Raw genomic sequence first — 17,845 nt, forward strand, 5'->3', positions numbered from 1 at the left:
AGGCCGGCGCTGCCCGCGCACGGGCTCGGGTCTGGGTTTGAGGGCGGCGGCGCCGGCGCCGTTGGTGCAGGGTTCTAGCGAGTCCTTGTCCTCAGCCACCTGTGCGCTCACCTGTAAACGCTCACTCTTCCCCCCGAGGGCTGAGGCGTCTCGCGGACCGGGCGCCGTGTGTTCGCTCTGAAGGGTTGGGGGCGGCAGCCTGGACCTCCTCACCCCTGCGTCTGCTCCATCCACTCACTCTCTTTCCTTTGGTCCCTCAAGGCAGACCCAGGAGTGAGCTAGCACAGCCCACGCCAGCAGCCTCGGGTCCTCGCAGGAGTGAGCGGGCTCGGGGGCCAGCCCCCCTTGCAGCCGGCGCTGAGGCCGCCGGGGTCCGAGCTGGGCCAGCGGCGTGCTGTCTTTGAACGTTAGGAACATGCTTTGGCCAGGGCCAAGCCAGTAAGCTTTGGGCGTCTGCACATGTGCATTGCGGTCCGTGTCCCCCACAGGAAGGCAGGAAAACATCGCCACGGCATTGTCTGGAAAACGGTCATTCAGCATCGGCGTGTTCACCCGTGGGCCAAGCAGGCATGTCAAATCCCTTGTCTGAGCCGGAAACAATAGAGCGTAATGGGCTCTCATTTATTGCCCCAACGGCGTGGCTCCGGGGTTGAGCATCAACCTGTGAACCAGGACGTCACGGTTCCATTCCCGGTCAGGGCACATGCCCGGGTTACGGGCTGGGGTCCCCAGGAGGGGGCATGCAGGAGACAGCTGATCAGTGATTCTCATCATTGATGTTTCTCTCCCTCTCCCTTCCTCTCTGAAATCAACCAATATATATTAAAAATCGATCAATCAGTCGTAACAGCGCCTGGGGTTTGCCGTGGGATTCGGTGCACTCTGCTGGCGTCCTGGGTGTGGGCTGTCAGGGGCCAGGTGGGTACATGTTCCTGTGAAACAGACGCAGATGGGGCGTGGCTCCAGCCAGCTCTGCTCCTGCCTCGTCACCGCGGCCACCGTGCTGGCATCTTGTACGCGGCGTTGTGGGGCGACAGTTGTCTGGGACGTAGGCAACGTGAGTGGGAGTGGGACAGGGAGGTATCCCGGGTGTTGGGGGCCTGACTTGGTCCCTGTTTCGGGGATATCTGGCAACACGCTCCATGTCAGTTTGTCTTACCAAAAAACATACAATTTAATAAAACTATAATTCTGTGTAATACGTATTAATCAGTCAGCATTAGCCTCGTAATGACTTCCCCTAATGAAGCGTTCATTAAGACGCGATGGTGCCTTTACCCTGTGTAGGTGGCGATGACTGTGACAGATGAGAAACAGCACACGTATTTCAAAAACGCCCTCCGCACAGCCGTGTAGACTCCAGGGGAGAGGAAACGGGATCGAGGGGGAGAGCTAGAACGCAGAGGCAGGATGAGGCACCGGGAGGATTCACCCATCGACAGGGCCTTGTTCTCTGGACTGCCTCTGCCAGCATCCGGTCCGTGGAAACAGCAGGTGCACAGGCCTGCCGGCGAGGACGGTCTGGCAGGAAAGGCCTGAGTGGTTTTAAGGAAGCAGAGCTGCCCTTCGCCGCTGGTACCGCACCCCTCCAAACACGCCTCCTTTAAAGCACAGGCCCCTCACCCCACCTGGATTCCCTGGGGTCCAGCCTCCCTTTCCAGTGTTGGTTTCACTCTGTGAGCGTTCACATCGTCAGCCACGGCGGGAGCTTGGACCCTCGGGAGGGAGGAGGTGTTGGGGGGCTGCCCTGTGGCCTCCTGCAGATGCGTTAGGTCTCGGGTCGCCCAGCACCCCAGTGTCGCACGCCACCGCGGATGTCCCTTCCCCATGAGACGCCTGGGCACCGGGGAGGAGTGGGCACGAGGGAATCGGGCGGCAGGTGCGGGGGGTTGGCTCGGCACTCACTAGCCGTGCGCCTGCGCGTTACACTCCCGCCCGTGACCTGTGGGGGTCAACGTGTGCGCCTTGAAATGAACAAAGACTGCGTCCCAGGCCTCAGGGCCCGTCAGGTTTCGGACACACGGACGTGGCATCGAGAGCACGGTGCGCCCCTGTGCCACGCGGACACGGCAGCAACGCGCACCGCCTCCCAGCAGCTCCGTCTGGACGAGCACGCGGTATTTATCACTTACCGCACGGTGACCACGGGGGTGCTAATTGGTCATTAATTACATTTCAGCCTTTCAACACTTTGTACTCTCCAGCGGCGTGGGCTGCGGCGAAGTCTACGCGGGGCGGCCTCTGTGAAGGGCCAGGGAGGCCCGGCGGCGGCGCTGCAGGGATGTGGCGGGGGAGAGCCGCGCAGGGACACCTGCCTCTTGGCGGTGGAGGGCCCTGGTGCCCGCGTTCACCGGCCGCGGCCGCAGCCCGTGCTGAACAGCGGGGAGTAGGGTCTCGCGTGGCCAGCCGTTCGTTCCGAGAGGTCTCTCTGACGTGGAATCGCACCGCCCGGCGTGGACACAGTGGGTTGTGACGGTTCTTTAGAAACCACGTTCGAGGGGCAGGGACTGTCTGCGGGTCCTCATTTCCCAGTGAAACCATTTTCCAGGCCAGTGTTCCTGCTGGGAGAAGCCCTCCCCCCCCCCCCCCCCGCTCCCCAGGGAGAGGCCCGTTTGAAATGACTAACGATGGACAGGGCGGCGCTGGGAAATCCGCGGCGTGTTTTTCACCAGGTGGCTTTCTTGAAGTTCAGTGGATGCACTGCACACCCCAGTGCTAAGGGTTTTGCAGCAAAAGAGGATTTGCCTCAAGGAAGTTCTGAGCGCGTGGGAGCGAGGTGTGGGCCGGGCCAGAGGGGAAGGTGGCCGCAGGGCGTCGATGCAGGCCTTTCCGTCGCGGGTTTTATTTCGCCGATGAACTCGTCAACACGCGCCGGCCTGCGCGCTGCTGGGGGATCGGCCGCTGGACGCTGACGTTCCAGGTGACTATCCGGCACTCAGCAACATTGTGGGGGCATTTTTGTGTGTTTATGTTTAAACAAAAATGTCCCTGAAGTCCTTTAACATGATTAGCATCTCGATATGAATAAAGCAACAACTGAACTGTAGTCCATTCTGTTCCTCCGTGCTGGTGGCACACGTGTCCGTCGTAACCTGGGGGCGGCTGGGACGTTCCTAGTCGGAGTGACGGCTCCCTGCTTTTCCTATCGCAGCCACTCAGGACGTCCCTTCACACACGTCCTGCTGGGTCCTCGCTCACTGGGAGGCAGCCTGGGATTTTTCCGATGTTACGCCAAGGCAGCGGAAGCTTAAAAACGGGAATTTCTAGAGCTCACGCTGCTGTCAGACCTACACACACGCAGGACGTGGCGTGTGATACCTGTTGGCTGGGTAAATGAATGAACCAAATGAGCAAAGAGGAGCCACTTCCCAGTCTTTGGGGTGTGAATGCCTTTACAGATACAGGACTACAGCGTCCCTGAGCGGTCTTCGGGCTCGCAGCCGCAGGAGGAAGCAGCCGTGGGCATTCACTCCGACGGGGCCTCCTTGTGAAGGGAAGACGGCGAGGGGCTACTGAGGCAGCCCCCCCCCCCCCCCAGGGCGCAGACGCCTTGCCGGACGCCCCGAGGCTTTGCTCATCATTCGTGATGCGTGCCTTTAAGGAGTCAGAGGACAGGGCAGCAAAGCCATGCCACCCCCACGGCTAGAAACCGCTCTCCTCCCGCCTGGCCTCAGAAGCACAATGTCTCCGTTTCCCGGAGGGAGCCGGCCTGTTCTCGGTGACGAGTTTCAGGGCAGCTTTTTCCTCTGGTCGGAGGGTGGGGTCAAGGGGGAACTGGCGAAGAATGCACTGTTTTCTGTTTGATTTGGCCGCCGAAGATGGAATTCATTGAGCTCCGTCTGTTCAAAGGAACTGCAGGCAGCAGCCAGCCAAGCGTCTGTGGCTCTCTCTGCACACGGACCCGTGTCTGGAGGGGGAGGCGGCCTTGGCCGTGACGACCCGGGCCGCGAAGGGGGGCAGGGCGCGGTGTAACACCTTCTCATCGGCCACGCCGAGGGATCGTCGGGGAGAGTGAGGCGCTTTTTCCTGAGGGAGTGTTGGGAGGGAGAAACAAAACAGAGCCAGCAGCCGTGAGCTCGGGTATCTGGAATTCGCCTTAAGACTTTGTAGGGAAATGTGCACCCCCCGCCCGCCCGTCCCACAGCTGCCATCCTTCATCGCTGACCACCCTTTCCTCACCGCCCAACGCCTAAGGCATGGAGCTGCTCCTCCCAGAACCATCTGGGACATCACGCCGTTCAAACGCATCGGTGAATTAGAACTAATTTACAGCTCGCATGTCCCTTGAACACCAGTAGAGCGGGTTCCTTTCTGAGGAGTTCCATACGTTCGGGACAGAGGCGTGGACGGAGTGGGGGCTGCGGATTCCAAGAAGTGTTGGGCGGTGATTAAAAGTTGCCGCTCTTCTAAGAACTGTTGACATTTCCATTGAGAAGGAGCGGGAGCGATTGTGCAACCTGCCCCGAGGTGCGCTTAGAAGGCTCGGCCCTCCGCGCCGCGCACCGTGGCTGTAAACGCGCCGTGTGATGCGGGGAGATGAGTGGAAACGCGACGTGAGCTGGTTCCTGGGGTGGCCCTGAGTCCAGGCGACACGTAGCCCGGTCCCCGTGTCTGTGAAACGCCCACTTCAAACCAGTGTTCCCTGTGAGGACGGCCTGGCTTCCCCGCGCCCTGCACCTGGGCGTGTCCCCGGGACCCCCGTGTCCCCTCCGGTGGCTCCGGCGGCTGGAGAATGGAGGCAGGGCTGCGGACTCTGTGTCCCGTGGGCGTTCTGAACTGTCCCTCTCACTTGCCATCAGAAATACAGGATCTTGTTAAGCCGGTGGGGGGAATCATCTGGACATTTGGGCTGGTCTGACGTGTGTCCTACGCTTAAAACAGTCACCTCCTCAGTGAACGTTCCTTGAGGAGAAACAGTGCCGTGGCTGGTGGCTGTCTCTCAAGGAGAGAAGGGCGATGGCAACGCCGCGTGCCTGGCCTCTGAGTGACGCAGGGAAGCCTCGCTGCGAGGTGACCGGGCTGCACAGACCCGGATCCCACCGTACGTGTGACAGGCGGTGCTGGGATCACGGCAGGGATGCGTGCGCCATTGCCTTTGAGGTATCACCAGCCATTTCTATTTTACATTTTTGACGGCTGCGTATACAGCTGTGGATGCTTACGGCGAAATTCTCCATTTCTAGTGGCCAGTTCCTAAAGCATGAGGTTCGAGTGGTGCTTTTAAGGGAAAAAACGTGATAAAGTATGTCCATGCTACCCACTAGAGCAGTGGTTCTCAACCTTCCTAATGCCTCGGCCCTTTAATACAGGTCCTCATGTTGTGACCCCCAGCCATAACATTATTTTCGTTGCTACCTCATAACTGTAATGTTGCTACTGTTAATGAATCGTAATGTAAATATCTGTGTTTTCCGATGGTCTTAGGTTGAGAACCGCTAGCAGGGTCGCCTAAGACCATCGGAAAACACAGATATTTACATTACGGTTCATTAACAGTAGCAAAATTACAGTTATGAGGTAGCAACGAAAATAATTTTATGGCTGGGGGTCACCACAACATGAGGAGCTGTATTGAAGGGCCGCGGCGTTAGGAAGGTGGAGAACCACTGGTCTAGGCGGACGGACAGGAGGCCGGGCCGGGGCCTCCTCCCGGGTCAGCAGTCCCTGGGCCGGAGGGCCGGGCTGGCCGCCTAACAAAGCCGCCTTCAGGCCGGCCGGCTCGCCTCCCTCTGGCAGGGGCTCAGCGCGGGCAGAGGAAAGAAGGCTCCTTTATGCGCAGCTGCTGACTCACGCCCGCCCGCCCGCCCGCCCGCGCAGGCTGCTGGGGAGCAGGGGCTCGCTCCCCGCGGGCTCGGGTGCTGGCCACTTTCATCTCGGTGTTCACACACTTGTTTCCGTGTCTCCGTGCACATGGCCGGGCGCGGCCTGCACGTCGCTGCGGGAGAACATCTGTGCACGCACCCTCGCGTCTTGAAATAGACGTTGGGGCCGGGGCTGGTTTCCAGCGAAGGTGTTTTTTGTTTTTTCAGTTTGCATTCCGGCTGTCAGCGTCCTGGGTCTCGGGGAGTGGGCTAGGGCGCGGGGACCGATTCCAGAAATGAACATGGGACGTGGCCGTGCGAGCACTTCCCACCGCCACGCAGGGGCCTCGGTGACACAGAAAGACGGGCCTGTGGGCGGCCCTTAGGAAGAGCCAGAGCGGGGAGCGTCACGTGGACTCGGGAGCCGGCGCTGAAAGACTCCCCGCTCCGTTTCCACGTGAACAGAGAACCTGGAAGTGCTGAAATCGATAGTCGCCGTCGGCACCGTCTGCGCGCTGACCGCGGAGGAGCTGCTGTTCCCGGGACGGCGGCTTTCAGTGGCCCGCAGACCGCGGGAATGTTGGCACGGCCGCCCGGGAACGTCTGGGGAGGAGACTCGATACCCTTCGCAGGGACCGGCCCTCCGGGGAGCCAGGGAGTCCCCGTGCGTCCCGGGGAGAATGGGTCCATTTAAAGCCCTGGGACGTGAGTTCTGTTTTTTGTACCATTTAGATTTTTTCAAGCAGAAATCAGCCTTTCGCCACACCTTTATTTTTCTAAAAATAGCGTTCCCTGCTCCAGCACTTCGCTTCTGCTCAGTCTCCACCGTGCCCCAGCCGAAGCCTGACGAGTTCTGCAGGCGGATTCTGTGTATTTCGGTCACAAAGACACATCATCTGTGATGATCGCTCCTTTTTCCCCCGTTAGACCAACTCGCGGGGACAGGAGAGAGAGCACAGAAGGTGCCCAGCTCCCTCAAATCCTGTCTGAGTCAACGCGGACCCCACCCCTCCGCTCACTGGACACGCAGCTGAAATTTACACGCTGGAGCGAGCAGTTATGTAACGGGGCTCCCCAGGCCTGGCCCGCAGACAGGAGCCTGATTTAAGCGTGTGCCGGGATCGCACGCCGCTTGTAAGGGGCTGTTGCTCTCCAGCTCTTCGTACGTCTCTGTCATAACAGATCACGCCTGGACACAACCTGCAACTTCATAATAAATTCACTTGCTACACTTCAGGCTCGGGAGTTATTTCCTACCGTCTAGATCCATGACACATTCTGAGTCACTGTCTCCTCCAGCTGTAAACATGAGCCGTGTTTGAAAATATCTTAAAGCAAAACAGCAAGATAAACGCCTGAAGGATACATGTGAAATGTGGTAGATTTTTACCTAGCGTGCTAAGCAGATTCAATAAACAGTCATTTTTTTTAAAAAAAAATTAAGGGACAAGTTCAAACTTTGGTTGGTTTTAGGGCTACCGGCGTTAGGTGACTTCGGGTTTTTAAAATAAAGGAAAAGCTAACATCAACGTTGATGTTTGTTTATTTTTAGAAGATTTGAACATTGTATTTCTGTCCGTTGGGGGACGCGTCGAGTTCACCTCATGGGTTCTTTATGATTTACACGCGTGTACGTCCCACCACGTGAGGGACCCTCCCCGGGGGTGGGGGGTCCTGGGCTCACAGTGAGGCTGCAGGTCGTGCGGCTGCGACCGGGCCGGAGCTGTGCTGGGCGGGCAGGGGTCCAGGGACGGAGCCGGGCTGTTTCCTCGCGCGATGGCGAGGGCGGCCATCTGGCAGCGATAGCGAGGCGGTGTTGTCATCGGCTCCTCGGCCGGAAAGGAATGATCCTCGTCTGTTTCCTGTGGATAAGCACGGGGCTGACGAGCCCGTGAAACCCCGTGGCCTTACAGAACGCAGACGGGCTCCGGCTCCCCGGCCGCCGGCGTCCGCTTCTCGCCGGGGACACCGCGCGCCTGTGCCCTGTGGCGCTGAAGCGTTTGAAAACCCAGCTCACGGGGCCCCTTCTGGTGGGACGGGACCAGCGTGCCCGCCTCCTCCTCTGGTGGGGCCTCCGTGTCTCCTGCAGCCACTGCCCAGCAGCCCCACGGCCTCGCCGTGCTGATTCAGGAAAACCCGCTCTTTCGGGGAACGAGACGCTTTTCTGGTTTCCTCGGGTCTGGGGTGGCCGATTGTTTTGAAAAGCAAAACCGCGGTTTCACAACCTGTTTGAGGAGTGCTTGCTTCCGCGTGGGTGTTAAGGAGGAAAGAGAAGGGAGGGTGCGTGCTGGTTAAGGACGGAGTTCACCCCCCCCTGCCCACCCCCACCCCCGTAGGAGGTGCAGCGACGAGTCCTTTCTGGATAACTTGCTCCGTTCCCTCTGCCTCTCAGCCTTGTTTGTCTTCTCTCGGCGGCTCATAAATCCGTCAGCATTTACCATAACCATTTATCACTTTTCCTGTTTCCAGTTTTTCACAAGTCGCTTTGTCTCTGCTCACCTCAAAGCGCGGGTGCTGTTTGGCTAAGGAAGTTCCTGCTGCCGCGCTTCTGGGGAGGAAGAGATGGCGGGCCACCTCTTGAACTTTGCAAACAAAACAGCTCCGCTCGGCCCCGGGAAACTCATTTCTCCTTGATCCCGGCTGATCCCGGCTCCGGGCGATGCCGAGCGGCACCCTCCGCGCATGGCACGGCACGGCCCCCGCTCCGGCCGGCGGTGCCCGGCCTCGGTTATTGGAGACGCCCCGGTTGTCCTTTATTACCCGCGCCGTAATTATTATTGTGTTTTCCATCTTCTTTCCTGTGCTTACTTTTTAATATTTTCCCGCGGAAAGCAATAAGGTCTGTCTCAATAAGAACCCCATAAAAGATTTTGGTCTCCAGAATTTCCTTTCGATATAAAAACAAGCAGAATGCAGAGGGACTTTTTTATTAAATATTAGGCATCTGGGTTGACGGCATTAATTTAAAGTCGTTCCCGTAATATTTCCTCTTCACCTGCTTCTTCAGATGCTCACCTAATATGCAAATCACTTCCGAACGAATGCAGGAGAAACATTAAATATATTAAAATCTGCATTTTAATAAAATTGTCAATGCGTAATATATACCTTGCTTCTCGGGAAGGGTGATCAGAGGTAATGAAATGGTAATTTGGACATGGAACTATTTAATATCTTTTTATATTTTAGGCCCAGGAAAGAGCAGTGTGGAGTAAAAGCTCCGGGCTCGGAACGGAGCGGGTTCCGCCCAGGTGTCCTCCCCCGGGTGTTGCTTCCGAGTGGTTCTGGGTGGTTCTGGGTGGTCCAACTCTATGGACACGTTGAAAGGGCACAGTAACCCCAGCCGGTGTGGCTCAGTGGCTAGAGCGTCGGCCTGCAGATCGGAGGTCCCGGGTTCGATTCCCGTCAAGAGCAGGGACCTTGGTTGCAGGCTCCTCCCCGGCCCGGGCCCTGGTCAGGACACGTGCAGGAGGCAACCCGTCGACGTGTCTCCCTCACGTCGACGTTTCTCCCCATCTCTCCCTCTCTCCCCCGCTCTCTCTGGAATCAGTGGGAACGTGTCCTCGGGTGGGGGTTGTGAAGAGACACAAGGAGAGAAAGGCAGGGCCCCCACGCCCGCCCCCGAGCTCCCCGCGTGTGACACGGATGCCCGCTTGTCGTTGCAGATGGCGTGGACGTGGAAGATGACCCCACCTGCTCGTGGCCGGCCTCCTCGCCCTCCAGCAAGGACCAGACCTCCCCGAGCCACGGCGAAGGCTGCGATTTCGGAGAGGAGGAGGGGGGCCCCGGCCTGCCGTACCCCTGCCAGTTCTGCGACAAGTCCTTCAGCCGCCTCAGCTACCTGAAGCACCACGAGCAGAGCCACAGCGACAAGCTGCCGTTCAAGTGCACCTACTGCAGCCGCCTCTTCAAGCACAAGCGCAGCCGCGACCGCCACATCAAGCTGCACACGGGCGACAAGAAGTACCACTGCAGCGAGTGCGACGCCGCCTTCTCCCGCAGCGACCACCTCAAGATCCACCTGAAGACGCACACGTCCAACAAGCCCTACAAGTGCGCCATCTGCCGCCGCGGCTTCCTGTCCTCCAGCTCCCTGCACGGGCACATGCAGGTGCACGAGCGCGGCAAGGACGGCGCGCCGCCGGGCTCCCGGCTGGACGACTGGAAGCTGAAGGACACGCAGAAGTGCAGCCAGTGCGAGGAGGGCTTCGACTTCCCCGAGGACCTGCAGAAGCACATCGCCGAGTGCCACCCCGAGTGCTCCCCCAGCGAGGACCGCGCCGCCCTGCAGTGCGGCTACTGCCACGAGCTCTTCGTGGAGGAGGCCTCGCTGCTGGGCCACGTGGAGCAGGCGCACGGCGGGGAGAAGAAGAACGCGTGCGGCCTGTGCTCGGAGAGCTTCCTCACCGCGGAGGAGCTGTACAGCCACGTGGACAGCCACCAGCAGGCCGAGTCCTGCAACCACAGCGACAGCCCGTCCCTCGTCACCGTGGGCTACACCTCCGTGTCCAGCACCACGCCCGACTCCAACCTGTCGGTGGACAGCTCCACCATGGTGGAGGCCGCCCCGCCCCTGCCCAAGAGCCGCGGGCGGAAGCGGGCCGCCCCGCAGGCCGCCGACGTGGCCGGGGCCTCGGGCAAGCAGGCCAAGGTGACCTACAGCTGCATCTACTGCAGCAAGCAGCTGTTCTCGAGCCTGGCCGTGCTGCAGATCCACCTGAAGACGATGCACCTGGACAAGCCCGAGCAGGCGCACATCTGCCAGTACTGCCTGGAGGTGCTGCCCTCGCTGTACAACCTGAACGAGCACCTGAAGCAGGTGCACGAGGCCCAGGACCCCGGCCTGCTCGTGTCGGCCATGCCCGCCATCGCCTACCAGTGCAACTTCTGCTCCGAAGTCGTCAACGACCTCAACACGCTCCAGGAGCACATCCGCTGCTCGCACGGCTTCGCCAACCCCGTGGCCAAGGACAGCAACGCCTTCTTCTGCCCCCACTGCTACATGGGCTTCCTCACGGACTCCTCCCTCGAGGAGCACATCCGGCAGGTCCACTGCGACCTCAGCGGCTCGCGGTTCGGGTCCCCCGTGCTCGGGACGCCCAAAGACCCCGTCGTCGAAGTCTATTCCTGTTCCTATTGTACCAACTCCCCCATCTTCAACAGCGTCCTCAAGCTGAACAAGCACATCAAAGAGAACCACAAGAACATCCCCTTGGCCCTGAACTACATCCACAACGGGAAGAAGTCCCGGGCCCTGAGCCCCCTGTCCCCCGTGGCCATCGAGCAGACCTCCCTGAAGATGATGCAGGCGGTGGGGGGCGCGCCCGCGCGGCCGGCCGGCGAGTACGTCTGCAACCAGTGCGGTGCTAAGTACACGTCCCTGGACAGCTTCCAGACGCACCTGAAGACGCACCTGGACACGGTGCTGCCGAAGCTGACCTGCCCGCAGTGCAACAAGGAGTTCCCCAACCAGGAGTCGCTGCTGAAGCACGTGACCATCCACTTCATGATCACCTCGACCTACTACATCTGCGAGAGCTGCGACAAGCAGTTCACGTCGGTGGACGACCTGCAGAAGCACCTGCTGGACATGCACACCTTCGTCTTCTTCCGCTGCACGCTGTGCCAGGAGGTCTTCGACTCCAAGGTGTCCATCCAGCTGCACCTGGCGGTGAAGCACAGCAACGAGAAGAAGGTGTACCGCTGCACCTCCTGCAACTGGGACTTCCGCAGCGAGGCCGACCTGCAGCTGCACGTGCGCCACAACCACCTGGAGAACCAGGGCAAGGCCCACAAGTGCATCTTCTGCGGCGAGGCCTTCGGCACCGAGGTGGAGCTGCAGTGCCACATCACCACGCACAGCAAGAAGTACAACTGCCGCTTCTGCAGCAAGGCCTTCCACGCCATCATCCTGCTGGAGAAGCACCTGCGCGAGAAGCACTGCGTCTTCGAGGCCAAGACGCCCAACGGCGGGGCCAACGGGGCGTCCGAGCAGGTGCAGAAGGAGGAGGCGGAGCTGCAGACGCTGCTGACCAACAGCCAGGAGTCGCACAACAGCCACGACGGCAGCGAGGAGGACGTGGACGCGTCGGAGCCCATGTACGGCTGCGACATCTGCGGGGCGGCCTACACCATGGAGACGCTGCTGCAGAACCACCAGCTGCGCGACCACAACATCCGGCCGGGCGAGAGCGCCATCGTCAAGAAGAAGGCGGAGCTCATCAAAGGGAACTACAAGTGCAACGTGTGCTCGCGCACCTTCTTCTCCGAGAACGGCCTCCGGGAGCACATGCAGACGCACCTGGGCCCCGTCAAGCACTACATGTGCCCCATCTGCGGCGAGCGCTTCCCCTCGCTGCTCACGCTCACCGAGCACAAGGTGACCCACAGCAAGAGCCTGGACACGGGGAACTGCCGCATCTGCAAGCTGCCGCTGCAGAGCGAGGAGGAGTTCCTGGAGCACTGCCAGATGCACCCCGACCTGCGCAACTCGCTCACCGGCTTCCGCTGCGTGGTCTGCATGCAGACCGTCACCTCCACGCTCGAGCTCAAGATCCACGGCACCTTCCACATGCAGAAGACGGGCAGCGGGGCCGCGGTCCAGGCCACGGGGCGCGGCCCGCACGTCCCGAAACTGTACAAGTGCGCCTCCTGCCTCAAGGAGTTCCGCTCCAAGCAGGACCTGGTGAAGCTGGACATCAACGGGCTGCCCTACGGGCTGTGCGCGGGCTGCGTGAGCCTCAGCAAGAGCGGCAGCCCGGGCCTCACCGTCCCGCCCGGCGCCGCCAGGCCCGGCTTGGGCCAGAACGAGGGTCTGGGCGCCCTCGAGGGGAAAGGCAAGGCCGGGGGGCCGAAGACGCGCTGCTCCAGCTGCAACGTCAAGTTCGAGTCGGAGAGCGAGCTGCAGAGCCACGTGCAGGCCGTGCACCGGGAGCTGCTGCCCGACGGCGGCGGCGCGCCGCTGAAGACCCCGCAGGTCTCGCCCATGCCCCGGATCAGCCCCTCCCAGGCGGACGAGGTAACCCCTTCTCACGCTTGCTGTTTCACCCCCCCAGGCCCGTCCCGCTTGGTAACGGCCCTGTGCCGGGAGAGGCTGAGGCCGAAAGGCAGTGGCTTTCTGTTAGTTGTTTTCCCGACAGCCACTCGCTAGCATCTACTTCCTTCTGTCTCGAGAGGCCTGGTTCCTGTCTCCCTGGGAGACCGTCTTCCCCGGGGCTGAGGGGCATCGCTCTGCCAGCCCCCCCCACCCCCCCAGGGCAGGTTCGCTTGGCCGTGTTTCTTTGTGCTCGGCCACCCGGCTCCTGTGAGCTCCGCCCACTCCCCACGGCCTCCATGGGAGATGCATCCCCAGTGACACCCCAGGGAGACGGTCTTCCTTCCGCGGGGGGTCCCTGCCTTGTCTCTCACGCACACTTCTTGGAGGCCCGCACCTCCCTGCAGAGAGCACCGTCACCTGGAGGGGGCACTGAGGAGACCGCCGGCCACTCCCTGACGGGGCCCCTGTAGGGCAGGCACCGCCCAAACCTCCAAGCCGCTTTCCCTTCTCTCAAGTCAGAGTAAATCTGCAGCGTTTCCTCGTTTAAGTAAACGAGTTCCGTCACCCTGATGGGGAAGCCGGAGAGCGTGGTGTCCGTCCGTAGTGGTTCGTGGCTCATGTCGGTCCAACAGCGTCTTTTGAAATGAATGTTGGCATTTACAATCGTGAGCTATTTTTTTCCCCAAAATTTATTGCAAAAAATTTTAATCCTATAGACATGTTAAAGCCGGGGTGGGGAACCTTCTTCCTGCCACGGCCCTGGGCATATGGAGGACACCATTCAGGGGCCATCAGAACCATCGACGTTAGCCGGCTGCGGGTGAGCACACATTTAACTCGCGCCCCATCACCCTCGGCAGCGCCAGACCAAAGGTTTCTCAGGCCTTACGTGGCCCACGGGCCAGTGTTCCCCACCCCCAAGTTCACGGCACAGGGACACGTGTGTGCCTGTTGGTTCATCTGTGCCACAGATTTACCAGCTGTGAACATTTTGTCAAATTTCTCTCTCCCTTCATAATTTTTTTATTAATTTGAGCCACATGTGAGTAAATTGCAGCTATCATGGTCTCGCCTCAGGATAAAGGAGTTTTCCTATTTAACCGTAACATCGTTCCTGAAGGCAATTAGCGAAATCAGCTAAAGGAATTAAATAAGCCCATACTACCATCCAGGAGAAGTTCATATTCAAATTTCCCCAATTATCCCCCAAATGTTTTATTTTTGAGATGCTTTTGAACAATTCTTAAAAAACATTTATGCAGAGGATGACTCTTCTCTTAAAACATGTTTCTATGCTGATCGTGTAGAGGAGTTTTTATTCTCATGTTTAATTTAAGTCGTGCATGAAGTTGAATTAATATGAATCTGTGTGTGTGTGTGTGTGTGTGTGTGTGTATGCATGAGAGAGAGGGAGGGAGATTGAGAATGTTAGGCACGTGTGCATTTAACATGAAGCGTAACGGAGATCTTGTTTCTAGTAAATTGTTTGTGGGAAGGCACGTGCCAGGTTTATGTTTTCTGATGTTTCCAAATCGCTCCGTATTTCAGTACCATTTGAGGGGGAACGTTTTAAACATCGAGGCGGACATGTGTGTGGTCTTTAAGACGTTAGTTTGGTGGGAGTTGAGAGCAGAACTCACCTTTAAGAGATGGTGGCGTCTCTAATCACACCTCGGTCTCCATGGTGATCATAAAGCTTACCTACATCCTGCACTTGCATCGGACAAGATGTAAAATCGGTTTCAAGTGGTTTTTAGTTTTCGTTCTTACGTCAGTGTTTTTAACGTACCAGCTGCGGAGGGTTAACCGTCACTCGTCACGCAGAGGGTCGCCTTTCAGCCTGACGCGTGAGAGCCTGTAGCAGGGCCTTCACCCGCCAAATGTTAGGGCTCAGCGGTACCCGGTTCCTTTGCGCCCCAAAAGCTCACCGATGGTTCCACACGGGCATCACGGTCACCGCTCTCCTCCGTGCGACTCTTCGGCATGACGTGTTATGTGCGCTCTTGCTCCTACACCCGTGGTCGGCAAACTGCGGCTCTCGAGCCACAGGCGGCTCGCGAGCCATGGTTTGCCGCTCTGATGACTAATGAGTTTGCCGACCACTGGAATAGGGGCTTAATCACAGGGAACAACAACAGCCTGTAATCATTGGAATCGAGAGTGTAGGTCAGTGGTCGGCAAACTCATTAGTCAACAGAGCGGCAAACCGCGGCTCGCGAGCCGCATGTGGCTCATGAGCCGCAGTTTGCCAACCACTGGCCTACACTCTCTGCAGTTAACAGTGGACCGTAGGACATAGTAGACTTGACACAGGATGTTATTCAAACATACATGAAGTCTTACAGAAAGAAGCCTAAAGAGACCGTGTCGGCGAGAAGACGTGTCCCGCCATTAACCCGGTCGCCTCCTTTGTTGGCCACGGCGAGCGTCCGACTTCCCGATGAGGAGCGTGTGACGTTCCCCGGAGCGGGAAGGAGAAGTGGCTGCCTTAAGCGTTGGCCAAGAGACAGGCGTGCCCGCGGGAATACATTTTATCACAGAAGCACGTGTGACATCTGTGCCTCGTGACCTCCGTGCCCCAGGCGGGAAGTGAAGGCCTGGCAGCGTGGGAGGAATTTCATCTCTTCCTGCGGCGGGTGGAGCCTTCCGAGGAGAAGACACCGCGGGCGAGAAGGAAGCCCGCTCCACGGACTGTCCGCCCAGCCGGTGGGAGGCCGCGCAGTGTGGCCGCAGCGGGCTGTGCGCACCTGCCCGGAGCGCCGTCGGGGGGTGCGTGGAGCTGGGCCTGGCGGCGGCTCCCGTGGCCTTTCCCACGCGGAGCGTGGCGGGTCGCGTCTCCACTCGGGAGCCAAGGCACCGTGCGGGCCCTGGGAGGCGCTGACGACACGCGTGTTCTTCCTCGGAGTGTGTTAGAGACGGGACCACTGCTCTGGTTTTACCCACTTTGACTCCATGTTGTTTCAAGTCGTGAGGCTCTGTCCTCCGGGTGAGCACGTGCCAGCGTCTGCTCTGTCCCTTTCCCGCTCGGCCGCTCTTTCCCGGAGAAGCTGCACGCGCTCCTGCCGGGTCACCCGTGGGCGCCTGGCTGTCCCGGCCATCGCTGCCACACTGGGCACATGGCCAGCTCTTCCCCGCATGCCCTCTCTGACATCGGGGCACCCCGTCTCTGACATCGGGGCATCCCCTCTCTGACGTCATGGAGCCCCATTGCTGAGGTCAGGGCATCCCCTCTCTGACATCGGGGCACCCCCTCTCTGACTTGGGGCACCCCTCTCTGACATCACAGCACCCCTCTCTGATGTGGGGGCACCCCTCTCTGACGTCACAGCGCCCCTCTCTGATGTGGGGGCACCCCGCTCTGACGTCACAGCGCCCTCCTGCTTTCCTCCCGTTTCTTCTGGGAGGAAAGTGTCCTCGGCCTCTTCTGAAAATGCAAGGAATCTTGAGGCTCATCCTCGGCCCCTCCCCCTTCCCGTCCCCCAGCAGCCTCCCACCTGTGCTGGCCGCCCACGACTCCATCCTGACAGCTCCCCACTCCCCCCTCCACCTCGTCGCTCCAGGTTCTCGCTCATGGACAGCTGGGCGTTCCGTTTCGTCTCAGCTGTCGGGGGGCAGTGGACACAGATCCAGCTTTTGATCCTCTCTCCTGAAGCCCTTTCCCCGACTCCCATCGTTTTAGTAAAGCAGCCACTTCTACCCGCTCCTCAAGCGAAACACCTGGCAGCACTCCTGACCCCCCTCACCCTCCACTTCATTCCCCACATCTGATCCGTCCGCGAGCACCACCGATCCGCCTCCCGCGTCTGCCCTCATCTCTCCACCTGCAGAGCCTTCCCTGCGGCCGGGGCTGCGGCCTCTTGCCTGGCCGCGCCGTGGCCTCTTCCTGGATCCCCTCCCCACCTGCCTCCGCTCCAGCCCCTCCCGCGTGTGCGGTGGCAGAGGCTTGGAACGTGTGCGCTGCATCCGTCACCTGAGGTTCTTCAGTAGCTTCCCATTTCACTCAAAATCCCACCTCCCACCGTTTACGCGGCCACACGTGTGGCAGCAGCTGGCTGCTTCACCTCGTCCAGAGTGCCTGTCCTGTGCGCTGTGCCTGGCCTCCAAGTCTCCTGGCCTCCCAGCCTCCAGGCCTCCCAGCCTCCCGGCCTCCCAGCCCCCAGCTTCCCGCCCCCCCCTCCAGCTTCAGACCCCAGATTCCTGGCCCCCCAGCTTCAGCCTCCCAGCCCCCAGCTTCCCGCCCCCCAGCTTCAGCCCCCCAGCCCCCCAGCCCCCCAGCCTCGGCCTCCTGAGCGGAGAAGCTTCCAGCCTCCACACGGCTGCTCCCTCACTGCCTCTCTCCCAGGCCAGCCCCTTGGGACCACGGCCTCTTTCTCTTTGTCCGACGGGCCTCCCTGAGCATTTTATCTAAGTTAGTCTCTGCTTTAGGGTTTTGGTTTCCAGTCCTCACCTGAGGATGTGCTTTATTGGTTTTAGAGAGAGGAAGGGATAGAGAGAAACATCAATTGGTTGCCTCCCATAGGCACCCAGCCTGGGATCGAACCCACTACCTCCTGTTGTGCAGGACGATGCTCCAACCACCTGGGCCACCCAGCTGGGGCTCCTCTTCAGAATTTAAAAAAAAAAAAAGGTCATTATTTACGTTCCGGTTTATTTCCTTCTTCCCCTTCCTCCCCTCTGAACACCGAGTCTGACCACGAGGACTCGGTCAATAGCTGTTGGATAATGAACGCGTGCTCCGTGTTTGGATGGATCCGCAGGTACATCTGGTAACGGAGACACAGAGAAGTGGGTAACTTCACCCAGAGTATTAGATGCTCTGAAGTTAGGGTTGACCTGAGGAAACTAAAATAAGCTGGAGGCCGGACGTTCCCACACGTGAACCACCATCTTCAATACGACGCTTCCGCGTCTGAGAGTCCGTATTCCTTCTTCACGGTCTCCCGCGGGACGTGGGCGTGTCCGTGTGCCGATGCAGAACCTGCTCACGTTCCCAGCTCCGCTTTGTGTG

At 59.6% G+C, this 17,845-nt stretch overlaps 1 protein-coding gene across 3 annotated transcripts in view; it reads left to right on the plus strand.

The window, feature by feature from the left end:
• ZNF521 (zinc finger protein 521) overlaps positions 1-17,845 on the plus strand; it is a 285,963-nt gene that overhangs the window by 122,113 nt on the left and 146,005 nt on the right. For all 3 annotated transcript variants that reach the window (XR_013814214.1, XM_079784492.1, XM_079784493.1), the window contains exon 4: positions 9,467-12,819. Coding sequence is in view for 2 of the 3 variants with exons in the window: in XM_079784492.1 (XP_079640618.1) it covers positions 9,467-12,819 (3,353 nt within the window). In the remaining variant the exon portion in view is untranslated. The remainder of the gene's footprint in view (positions 1-9,466; positions 12,820-17,845) is intronic.

The sequence above is a fragment of the Cnephaeus nilssonii genome (assembly GCF_951640355.1).
Source record: "Cnephaeus nilssonii genome assembly, chromosome: 11".
Lineage (NCBI taxonomy): Eukaryota > Metazoa > Chordata > Mammalia > Chiroptera > Vespertilionidae > Cnephaeus > Cnephaeus nilssonii.